Source organism: Sebastes fasciatus, chromosome 12 (genome assembly GCF_043250625.1).
Source record: "Sebastes fasciatus isolate fSebFas1 chromosome 12, fSebFas1.pri, whole genome shotgun sequence".
NCBI classification, from domain to species: domain Eukaryota; kingdom Metazoa; phylum Chordata; class Actinopteri; order Perciformes; family Sebastidae; genus Sebastes; species Sebastes fasciatus.
Genome location: NC_133806.1, coordinates 13592663 through 13605066, shown reverse-complemented (window position 1 = coordinate 13605066; position 12404 = coordinate 13592663). Strand labels below are relative to the sequence as shown.

General features: G+C 43.9%; 1 protein-coding gene across 10 annotated transcripts in view; it reads left to right on the top strand.

Annotated features, from left to right (window-relative positions):
• pou2f2b (POU class 2 homeobox 2b) overlaps window positions 1–10731 on the top strand; it is a 45121-nt gene extending 34390 nt beyond the window's left edge. For 3 of the 10 annotated variants that reach the window (XM_074653202.1, XM_074653205.1, XM_074653206.1), the window contains exons 6-16: window positions 180–506; window positions 795–900; window positions 1019–1110; window positions 1239–1379; window positions 1700–1841; window positions 1953–2101; window positions 2830–3027; window positions 3116–3342; window positions 4675–4743; window positions 5657–5730; window positions 7871–10731. In XM_074653202.1, the coding sequence (XP_074509303.1) occupies window positions 180–506; window positions 795–900; window positions 1019–1110; window positions 1239–1379; window positions 1700–1841; window positions 1953–2101; window positions 2830–3027; window positions 3116–3342; window positions 4675–4743; window positions 5657–5730; window positions 7871–8199 (1854 nt within the window). In that variant the 3' untranslated portion in view covers window positions 8200–10731. The remainder of the gene's footprint in view (window positions 1–179; window positions 507–794; window positions 901–1018; window positions 1111–1238; window positions 1380–1699; window positions 1842–1952; window positions 2102–2829; window positions 3028–3115; window positions 3343–4674; window positions 4744–5656; window positions 5731–7870) is intronic. The other 7 variants (XM_074653207.1, XM_074653209.1, XM_074653204.1 and 4 more) reach the window with 6 other exon arrangements.
• Window positions 10732–12404: the final 1673 nt, after the last annotated feature.

Here is a 12404-nt window from a genome sequence, read left to right as displayed (position 1 = left end):
CTGTCCATTTCCTTCTTTTATACACTATCTCAATTTTCTCCTCGTCTTCCTCCTCTCCTCTCCTCTTCTCTTATCCCCTCCTCTCTCATTTCCTCTCCTCTCCTCTCCTCTCCTCTCCTCTCCTCTCCTCTCCTCTCCTTTCCTCTCCTCTCCTCTCCTCTCCTCTCTCTCTTTGCCAGTTGACAGCTCTGTTGCCAGCGCAGCAGCAGCTGTTGCTGCAGCAGGCTCAGGCGCAGCTCCTGGCTGCAGCTGTGCAGCAGTCCAGTGCAGCCCACGCCGCTCACGCTGCCCACGCAGCCGCCCAAGCCAATCAGCAAGCTCAGGCAGCCGCAGCAGCAAATCAGCAAGCCCAGCAGCAGCAGCAGGCGGGACAAACAGGGCAGCAGGCCCAGTCGCAGTCCCAGGGACAGGGACAGAGCACACAGGAACAGACAGTCCAGAGTGTCCCTGTCCCACCTCCTCCACCCCAGCTCACCCTCTCCCAGCCAATCCAGCTCACCGCCCAGGTACTGACTGCCAATCATAGCCACTTCCTGGTGAGCGGCTTGATTGAGGAACCAGTATCGAGCCGTGGAACAATTCTTCTTGCGTGTCTATAGTATATTTCATGATTCACAGTTTCCACCTTGCGCGAATGCACACATTTTCCATTTCTTTTCTCGTACGTTGTACATAACAAAGTCCTTCCTCCTACCTCTATGTTTTCTGAGAGGTAGATAGATAACATACCGACATGTTTTTGTGTGACTCTTATGGTTATTCTCTCTCTGATCTGTTGATTCTGAATTGAATAGGACATCCAGCAGTTGCTGCAGCTTCAGCAGTTGGTGTTGGTGCCCGGCCACTCGCTCCCGTCTCCTGCCCAGTTCCTCCTCCCACAGGCACAGCAGGGCCAGCAAGGTGGGCAGGCCTCTCACTGGCATCGTGTTTTGTGTTTTTGGCAGAAATAAGTTGTTAACATAAAATCTGTTTGTTTTTGGACATAATTATAATGATAATTTGCTTTTCTTTTTCTCAGGACTCCTATCGACACCAAATCTCATTTCGCTACCTCAGCAAAACCAAGGGAGCCTGCTGTCTGCTTCAACTAGAATGGGACTCCAAGCACAGGTATGAGGAAACTTTCAAGCTTCTGCCAGTGGAAAAGTAAAACAGCCTCTGCACCGGTGATAAACGAACACTTCTGTGTCTTCCCTCACATTCTCACTTTCATTCCTCCAACATCAAACCTGCCACAGCGAGATAAGAACATGGAGGTGGGCGGTGTGACCACAGTGCCCTCAGCGAACCCTCACCCCGAGGAGCCCAGTGACCTGGAGGAGCTGGAACAGTTCGCCCGCACTTTCAAACAGAGACGCATCAAACTGGGCTTCACACAGGTAGGAAGATCCACCTACTGTTTATGTGTGCAAGTTACATTAGCAGTTTCCTAAACTGTGTCTCATTTTGGATACGTCCATTAGTACTTTTCCATGTAGTACACTGTGCACACTTACTTGTGTAGTGCTTGAATTTCGACAAGGCAGAGTTGTCTCAAATCACACATGACTGTATCGGCAGTAATTCAATTCAGATAAATTAACCCAATAGTTGATATTACCTGAATACAGTATAGTGGTAGTATACTGTAGAAGTACGCAAATTGAGACAAACTATTAGTCTTTGATGTATTTAACCACTTCTTTTATCCCTCCACCAGGGAGACGTTGGTTTGGCCATGGGGAAGCTGTATGGCAATGACTTCAGTCAGACCACGATTTCCCGCTTTGAAGCCCTCAACCTGAGCTTTAAGAACATGTGCAAGCTGAAGCCACTGCTGGAGAAGTGGCTCAATGATGCAGGTGAGCTCTCATCAAAATAACAGTGCTTTACATGTAGACTGTCATGTGTTTAATGCACGTGCTTGTAGAGTATGACGGTTACAATTAGTCTGACATACTGTCCTTCATCAGAGACCATGTCCATAGACTGTACCCTGCCCAGCCCCAGCTCCCTGTCCTCTCCCTCTATGGGCTTCGACGGTCTTCCTGGTCGCCGCAGAAAGAAGAGAACCAGCATTGAGACGAATGTACGCGTGGCCCTGGAACGCGCATTCATGACGGTAAGATCATTAAACTTTTTATTTAATTAAAGGAACAGTGTGCGACATTTCAGGGGACCTATTAGCAGAAATAGAATATAATATTCATAACTTCTTTTCATAAGTGTTTAATCACCCGAAACTAAGAATCATTGTTTTCATTTTTACGTTACCTAAAGCCACTGTGGTTCTCTGACACGCTTGTGAAACTGCGGTAACGTGAGGCGCAGAGTGCAAAACTGTGGTACTGCCAGCCACCGTCTGACTTCCGTTGCTCCTAAAGTGGTGTTGTTATGATAACGACGGCCTCTGAGGGAGTCCAACGGCGTTACCACGGTTTTGCACTTGGTGGCTCACATTACTGCAGTCTTGGAAAGGGAGGAGTGAGCGGAGGGGTACTCAGATGGTTGCAATCTGCAACCACACCACTAGATGCCGCCAAAAAGTACGCACTGTACCTTTAAAAAAAATGAAGAAATTGAAATTCATTAGAAATTTAAAAAATCCGATTAAAGATTATTGATTGTGTAACAGAAAAATTAGTTTTAGGAGAGTTTAAAACATCATCTTAATACTGGACAGTAATATGTTAAGTCCCTATTTTTCCACGGAGCTTTTAAATGTCAGATTCTGCTCTTTGTGTTAATACAAACAAATTATGTCTTGGTGTTTTTAATGCTCTGCATCGTGTGGCTAAAATATAGCGCTACTGAAATGATCTGAGTCCCTGTCTCTGTCCTTTCCTGCAGAACCAGAAGCCTACCTCAGAAGAGATCCTGCTGATCGCAGAGCAGCTCACCATGGAGAAGGAGGTGATCCGGGTCTGGTTCTGCAACCGCCGGCAGAAAGAGAAACGCATCAATCCCTCCAGTGCCACCCCTCCCCTGCCCAGCCAGCCCCCCACTGCCCAACCAACGCACAAACCGCCCTGCTACAGCCCTCACATGGTAAATATCAAACGTCCACATCACTCTTACACTTGTTAGTTGTGTGCTTGAATGAATATTTAGTAATCTGTATTTCCCTGTTTTTCAGAAGTCTGAATCAGACTTTCTTTCTCTCTGCCAGATGTCCAGCCAGCTGTCACAGGCCGTGACCAGTCTCAGCACAACAGTGACCATGTCCCCCGTCTGCCCCATGACTTCCAGCCTCACCTCCACCCACCCCTCTCTCAGCTCCGCACCCTCCTCGGTGACTCCTCCTCCCCGCAGCACGGCCAGCCCAGCCACTCCCTGCCACAGCACACTCAACCTGAACACAGGGTAAGAGACCAGTACACGTTACAATACACCAACTGGGATACCCCCATTGTCAGGGCAATTTTAGGTTTCTAAAGGGTCGGTTCACCCAAATTTTGATAAAGACAAACAAACAGATTTTCCACTTATCTTTAGGGATATCTAGCCACTCAGGAAGTTTTCATTTTATTTGGCCAGGTTTTAAGATATCTGTCTCTAAATGGGGCCAGTGTGCTTCAACCGAATGGCAATCCACCTTTCTGACATTGAGCTTGACCACATTAGCCTTCCAACGTGGTTAGACAATGATAAACAGGAAGGCATCCAGGCACTCCAAAATGGATAAACAACATATTGTACATATTAGTTCTATTCGAGCAAACCTGGCTATGAGATTTCTGCCTCCATCCCAATAAAATTTTAGTTTGAGGTGTTTGAAATGTTCCAAAAGAAATATTTCTTCAGAAACAATGTCTGGGATAATGTACAGCACACACTATGTGCAGTTTTTTTATTGGAATTACTGATTACTGATACACCAGAGTAATAAGTAAGTAGTACTTATAATACACAGATTCTGGAAAAAACATATATATGTTTCACTGCTGTGAGCGCTGCAGACAAAGTTCCTTCATCTGGAATATATTGGGTCGGCAGCAACAATCTCAAAATTATGTTTATTGAGAGCAGGATATTGCAAACCCTGAATAAATTAAACAAAACCTACTTCCTGGCTATATACCACTAAAGGCCTTTACACACCGGTGGCGTGACGGATAAATGACGCAAAAATGCAAAAACAACTCAACTCAACAACGTTACCTCATGACAAGTAACTCAGCCCTGCAGTTTTACTCGCTTTGAGTTCAGACTGGTGCACGCCAAGGGTAGAGTACAAGCAGGGAGGCATCTGATTGGTTCTTTCCAAGCGGACCGCGAGGCAATGATTGGTAGACGTTTTTACAGGATTACAGCAGCTAAAGATGACAGCTCTTTCCCGGTCCTTTTTCAGAGCTCATAAGTAATGGATCGCTCTCGGGGAGTAAGCACCATTTCAACCAATATAACAAATAGTGTATACTGGATAACATCGTCAACTCTGCCTTTAGAGAAAAAAAGATTCATCTGAATTACGATGTTTTTTTTATGACCACTACAACTGAAAACATTTAGGCAAAAATATTTAAGTGCAAATACACACAACCACACATTTCCATAAACACACTGACCATGAACACTGATGAACACTGTGCTCGGTTCACCTGCAGTATGTAGTTAAATGGTTGATACTGCTTCCCCTGTGCTACAGTGCACTCTAACCCTGTGTGTGTCTGTGTGTTGTTCTTGTGTTCACAGCTTATGGCGTATGGGTAAAAAGAACGGTGACGTGTCTAACTACATCACCGATTTCGCTGCAAACTTGAGGTAATTGCAAACCGAGACACACACATGCAGATGACACAGTGCAATATAATGCTGTGTTCTTGTATTGAATCACCTCTAACATAAATGCATGGTTAACCCTCTGAGACCCACAATGAAATGGCTACTATGGGGACTAACATCATCAGAGATGAACACAGCTGGACTTATTGGATCTCAGCTTTACAGTGATATATACATAATTTATTTAATTCCAAGACTGGGACCCCAGTATGCAGAAATGTTCAAAATATGTAATTTTAGATTAGTCGAAAATAACACATTTATACTACATTCACAAACTGCGTGTGATTATCATAAAGTGTGCATGTCTGTAAAGGGGAGACTCGTGGGTACCCATAGAACCCATTTTCATCCACATATCTTGAGGTCAGAGGTCAAGGGAGCCCTTTGAAAATGGCCATACCACTTTTTCGTCTCCAAAATTTAGCCCAACTTTGGAGCGTTATTCAGCCTCCTTCCCGATAAGCTAGCATGACATGGTTACCGATGGATTCGTTAGGTTTTCAAGTTTCATATAATATCTGCGTCTTCAGCTTCTAGCTCTAAAACTGAACCTGCTACAGCCTCTGAAAGACAGTAAAGTCGGCCGGGTCTCAGAGGGTTAATGACAGCTTTGGTGTTTTATAACATTTGTCCAAGATGTTCTGTTTCTTTCTTGCATTTCTAACCTCTTGTTTACAATCTGTACAGCCAACTGTCAGCAAACTACTGCTCTTTATATGTGCAGGGCTCAATTTGCCCTCCGCTTGTCCTTGCTGCTAAACCTGCTTTTTTCTCACCTTTTCTCCTCTGCCTGTCTGTGTTCGTATATATGCTTGCACATGTATGGTGTGTGTGTGTGTGTGTGTGTGTGTGTGTGTGTGTGCGTGTGTGTGTGTGTATGACACAACAGGAACACTGTGATGGGAGTTAACACAGGGATGAACCAAGCCCTCCTCGGTAACAATCCCCTGGCCACTATCCAAGGTGTGTGAGAGAAAGAGAGACGCTGAAATGGGTTTATTTCAAGAGAGTGAAAAAAAGAGAAAGCTTAGCATCAGCAGCACCGATAAACAGAATATAATTTAGAGGTCAGGGCTCAGGTGGTGTATCTTATTATTTCATTTCTGGGAAAAATCTTAAGGTCACAGAATACATAAAAATACACAGAGAGAAGAGTTTTTATGTTCTGGCAATACATTCTCCTCCTCTCAAGCACTTATACACTCCTACACACACATAAATGCTCAGACTGTACACGACACATCCCCTCTCACACACCTTCCCACACTTGAGAACAACACAAGAATAGCACAAGAAGAAAAACAATCATGCAGAAGTCACCACCGAACCGTCCCGACCACTGTCAGCAGAGCTACTTTTTAATCATACTTTGTGGTGTGAGGATGAGTAGGGGGGAAGAGAGCGGTGTATTAAAAACAGAAGTGTGATAATGAGTAATACTGTACAGTTATGCATGTTCGGTGAATCACATCGCGCTGGTAGACTAACAGACTGGAGACGCGGATGAACAGGCAGACGAGGCAGATAGAGTTGCAGAGAAGAAGAGTGACTTATTTCTCATATGTTGCGGTCAACATCCATGACTCCATCCCATCGAGTGTGTGCGTGTGTGTGACGGTCATTACGTTACTGCGTGGGCTAAGTGTTTGTGTGTGTGCGTCTGTGTTGTCTCACTCCATCTTCAGCCTTTCATCTCTTCATTTCATCATCGGTCAAATGTGTTGATAAGTAAAGGAGAAATTCACCATAAGATGAAAACGCTGTTTTTGAGGACGCGTTTCATTTAAAGTTTAAACCACCAACTTTAAACATCAGAGCAAGAGCTACATTTTGGACTCACTATTTCACACCACTTTGATGCTCGACACACACACACACACACACACACACACACACACACACACACATACACACCGAGAGATCGATCGCTGAGGAGGCAGAGATAACAGTTTCTTCACCAAAAGTAGCCTCGACAGACCATAATGCTGTGCACCCACAAGGCATTTAGACAGAGGAGTATGGGTGCTTTTTCTCCAATGGGAAAAAAATAATAATCTGTTTTGCTGTTGCTATGCAATCATAAACATTATTAGGCTGCGTTCACATGTAGCATTTTGTGTATGAAAGAAGCGCTGCATGAAGCGCTATTCACAGCCACATCATCGACCTTGTTTCCATGACAACAGACCACTCATGTCAGCTTACCTGTTGCTGTGCTGTATCTGATCTCAAAAGATTATCTTGCTACAGATATTAGACAATATTCAGTTATTCTCTATTGGCACAGTGTTGAAATTGTATTTTTTATTTTTTTTTGGGGGGTGGGGGGTTAAAGGTTTCTCAACTGTCACTCAAATGATTGATGATGATGAAAAAAAAACAGACAGGTGCACTTTTTACACAGAAACAACACTCTGGGTGCCTTGTGGCCGCTCCCTGAGCTTTCCATTTAAAAGAGGTGGTGACGGTTATCTCCACCTACTTCTGCTGAAAGAAACAAGTTCAGGCACTTTCTCTGGCTTGGCTGTGCACTGTGGGAAATTATTTACTTGAGTAGTGGTACATGAGGGAGCCTGACAGACTGAAAATATAAATGAATACACTTATCAGCAAACAACGACTAAAAAGCACACGAAATTACTTATTAATGACAAATGTTAAGCTTTTATTTTCCTTTTTGATGGGTCTGAAGGAAGAGGAGTAGGGAGGATCAGTTTAAACTAAAAATGAACCTGAGAAGGAGGCGGAGGAGGAGGAATACACAATGCAACCCAGTCACCAGCAAACCCAGTGACCCAGTCACCACCAGTATATGTTGGCATTTTAAGTTTCTGCAAACCATGTGAGAACGTTGAATGCTGACTTTTCTGAATCAAAAATATGTTTCATGGGCGCCTCGATAGCTCAGTTGGTCTTAACCGTGGCGGCCCAGGTTTGAGTCCGACCTGCGGCCATTTCCGCATGTCGCGCTCTCTCTCTCTCTCTCCCCCTTTCTAAACTGCCAAAAGAAAATTCCAAATAATACAGAAAAAAAATTAAACAAAGTTGATTGTGAAATACCGTCAAAGTGAAATATTCCTTTAATCTTTTTCTCTTCTCCCAGCCCTAGCAGCCAGTGGTGGCCAGCTGCCTCTTTCCAGTCTTGAGGCGGCCAGTAAGGTGATGCTGGGGGCCTCTGCGGGCCAGGCAGGGTGCCTCCCCTCCTCCCTCTTCCTCAACCACCCCGCCTTCCTCCACATGGGCCAGAACCCCGGCACTGGACTGCTCAGCGCCGCAGTAGCCAAAGCCTCCCAGGCCTCCCCCTTCACCTCGGCCAGCAGCATCAGCCCCACCCCCTGCTCCCCCTCCCCCTGCTCAAGCCCCGCCTCTTCCTGCTCCTCCAGCGAAATGGCACACAGCCCGCCCTCTCTGGGCGGGGCCAAGATTGAGTGACCGCGCCAAGGGCCAATCAGAGAGGAGGAGGAAGGAGGAAACGAGAACCTCACCTTTCACACCAAAGCTATCTCTTTCTCTCTCTTGCGCTCTTCTTCCGTTATTTTTTTCGCAATGGCTCTCTCTCTCCTTCTCTCCCAGTCTTTCGATGCCAAAAATACACAGAATGAAAGAGGAGAGAGGGAGGGAAAGAGGTGAAAGAGGGGAGAAGAAGGGGTGAGAAGGGGAAGATTGAAACCAAAAATCTTTATCTATCCAAACAGATGGAGAGGAGGCAACGTGGGACCTTTTTGTCAATAACACGTGATATCGACTCCACTCTTTCTCTCTGAAGGAAAACAAACCAATGACTCTTTAACGAAGAGACGGAAGAGGAGCATGTCGAAGTGCATAAACCAAAAATGACAAAAAGATAACTTTACTATGTGACAAAGGAATGGCGGCAAGGACAAAAAAGAAAATGGAGAGGAGGACTGTGCTTACGTTTTTTATTATTTCGAAAAGCTGCGGGTCTGAAGGAAGAGGAGTAGGGAGGATGAGTTTAAACCAAAAATTTACCTGAGGAGGAGGAGGAGGAGGAGGAGGAATACACAATGACAAAAAAAAAACGACAACCATACCAAAATCCCAAATACCAAAAACCAAAAATACGGAGAGAAAAGCTTTATTCAAAGGACGTGTAAATACTGAAGCTATCCAGGACCAGGACTCTACTGCTACTGCTACACACACACACACACACACACACACATCAAGATCTAATCCATCCTGCCATCGACTCATCCTGTCTGTCAGCTCATGTGTCTCTTATACGTTTTCATGCTAGATATATTGAATAATTTTGTAAAAGATTGTTACTGAACGAGTTTGAATGATTTCCACTGTACCTTCACGTGTTAGTCTCTTTACCTACCTCTGGTTCGAAGAGCATAGAAGAGCTTTCCTCTCTTTATTTCACATTTCCTTGACAGAGGCTTGTTATTCAGTGTCCGTTTTTTACACTTTGAGAAGTACAGTTGGGATTTGTTTTTTGATTATTTATTAGTGTCATTTTACAATCCAGCTCCTATTTATTGTTGCAGCTTTTTTTTAGTGTTAGCTTCTGGGGCTTAAATCATCATCATCATCATCATTGTTTTCATCGTGTTGTCATTTTCTTTTTGTGTTTTTATCATGACTATTCTGCAAGAACAGAGACGACGCAGGTGAAAAGACGCTCACCAAGTGCCGTAGATCCAAAATAGAGTTGGTACGCCGCAAGCTCATTTCAAGGTGTGAATGAATCTATTAAGAACCTAAACATGTGACATTTTGTGCGCTTAATCAGACCACTCTTCCCTCGCTCGTATAGATAACCCATTATCAGTGACTCCGTGGCTAAATGAACATGCCCTGGAAAACTTCACACGCTTGAAAATGGCGTTTGTTAAGAGTGGCGACCATTTTTGAAAAGTATGAAATAGGGCCGTGATTGGAGATTTAAAGTAATAACCGTTGAGACTGAAAGGCTAAATAAGTCAATAAAGCCAAGTTTAGTCACAGCCGGCTCTCATTCCTGCCTCGTCAATCAGCATAGACGCCCCCGACACCTGTCTGTCTAGACATGTTTACTGGTATTTGTCTGTTTCCATCATCACTCCCATCGATCACATTTCACTGTCATTTTCCACCTCAGACTGCCATTAATTCTCAAATGGAAACCAAAGCATTCTCAAGGCTGTCTCAGCCAAGACATATGAACACAATAAAGACACCGAGGGGCTGAGAGCGGGACGAAAGCCCCCCTGGTGTAGTCCCCTCCACCTGGCCCGTCCAACAAACCCACGGGGGAAGCTTTATTTAGGGAACTGATCCTTTACTCCGAACCCCCAGAGAGAAGGGTGCGCTGGGACAGGGCGAAGGAGGGACATGAGGGGAAGCAGGCGTCACACTTTTTTTGTAAGAGGATACCAAAAATAAACCCAAACCAAAAAAACAACACAACCCAAGGAATGACAGAAGCAAACCAAAAAGAACCCTAACCAAATGTGGCTGGAGGGAGGAGGGGAGGAGGACGAAGTGCAGGTGTCTGTCTGTCTGTCTGTTAGCTTTAGGGCTGCAGCATTCGCCCCACTCTGAAACTGTGTAGCATGGATGGAGGGATGGACAGAAGAAGGACAGACAGTTCCTCTCCTCCTCTGCCTCTCCAGCTCAGCTCTCTGGTCCTGGATGGAGCTAAACGCAAATGACCTCACTGAACTGATATCTTCTAAAAAAAAAAAATCTGTTTTTATTTTTCTGTTGGTTGGTTCTGTTTTATCTCTGCTGTGTCTCTTGATGCCGTTTTATGTACTGTACTTTAGTGCTTACTACTCATTTGGAATAACGTACTCGCTTACTTACTACAAGAGCTCCTTATTTTTTTCGTAGTCGTGCTAGAGATTTTTATCAGGTGGTTGGAAAAAATACTGTGAAAATTTAGCTTCCAGATTTTTATTAGATAAAGAAACGGACTGTCTTGGCAGAGAAAAAAGACACACAAAAAGCCAAAAATAGCAAACCTTAAAAATGCCAAACCAAATACTGAACCAAACCAAACGCGTTAGAGAGGAACGGCCTTCTCTGCATGAGGGCACAGAAATGGGTCAATTTGTCCGAGGTGAAACTGTGCGTTTTTCTGTGTTAATGGGAGGCCAAATGGTAAAAAAAGAAAAATGAATCGGGTCTGCAGTGATGTCTTGTCATTAATTTTGACCCCTGAGACGGCGTAACACACACTTCAGACACAGAATAATACACACAGCAGCAACCTCAGTCAAGTTGACCGTTTGAGAGCTGGACGCAAACGTATCCAAAGAATATTTGGTTTGATCCACACCAGAAAAACAGTCGACACGCGAGAATCGTTTCACGAACCAAACTTTAGATGTGGGGTTTGCACCTTAAAGGTGAAACCTTTTCTCCACATTGACTCTTAGACGGAATGTATCTGTTAGTGCTTCTATAGATTTTGTAGAAAAAAGATCTATGTTCTACTGCTTACTTATCGCTAATGTATTAAAAAGAAAAAAACTTACAAAAAAGACTTTGAGAAAAAAAAGATCCTAAAAAACATTGATGATAATAACTTGATTTTAGACCAAAAATTTTAACTATCTCTCTTTGGACTTTTATTTTTTATTTCTCCTTATTAATGCTGATTTAGACTTTTGATTGTACTATTTATTCAGGGTAGGGTTGATTTATTTGCTTGTTATCTTTTTTGCCTTGCTATTTATTTGTTAATTTATTTCTAGAGGTGCTTTTTTCATATTCTGGGATGTATTTGTGATGGATTTTTTTGTTTTTTGCCCCCTGCTGAAGTTCTTTCTTACTTCTTTAAACCAAATAATACCAGAAATGCAACCGCAGGTCCTGTAGGGACTTAATAAGAGAATATGGCTGACTTGATGGTCAGCCATAAAGATATTCTCCTCCTCACTGAGACGACTCTCCTCTTAAAGGGGAGGGGAGGCTCACAGTTGTGAGAGGCAGCACTGTGTGGACGAACACCTCATCATTTGCAGGACTTTTCAAGGGAAAAAAAATTAATTCTGGACAGACACATGCCTTTGTTTCTCCTGATAATAAAAAAAGACAAGTTGAAATTCTGTTTCAATAGAGAACGCATTAATATGTGTGGAAAAACTGCCTGAGTGAGGTGTTCTTTGAGATGCGGTGCTGCCTCTGTTCTCGATATTTTCTCCACGGGGAGAACACACTGAAAGCTTTACAGCTACACAACCAAAAACACAGAAGAAGAAGATCAAATGGGGCAAAGTTTTTTACACGATAGAGAGGAAAGAATGAGGCAAGAGAGATGAGGGCGATTTCGGATTTCCAGTCGTAAATTGCCCTCTAACTTCTCACTTTGTCTCTTTTTCAGTTTTTTGTTTCCACTTTTCTAGAAGCTTTTTTCTTCATCCACTGTAGGATGTAAAAGAGAGATAGTTCATCATATACCTCATATTCTTTGATGATAAACCAAATAGATGAATGCTTTAAAATGCGGGGTTCAAGTGGGGACCAGGGATGGTACGCGTGGGCGGTGTGTTTGTGTGGCCGGGAGCAGACACAGAAAGGTCAAAGGTCGTTGTCCTAATGGAGGTAAACACAGAGGTTTGAGATTGATCTGGGAAGTGACAGATCATCGACTAGATTGTAGTTTTCCTCCATGGGATTCAGAA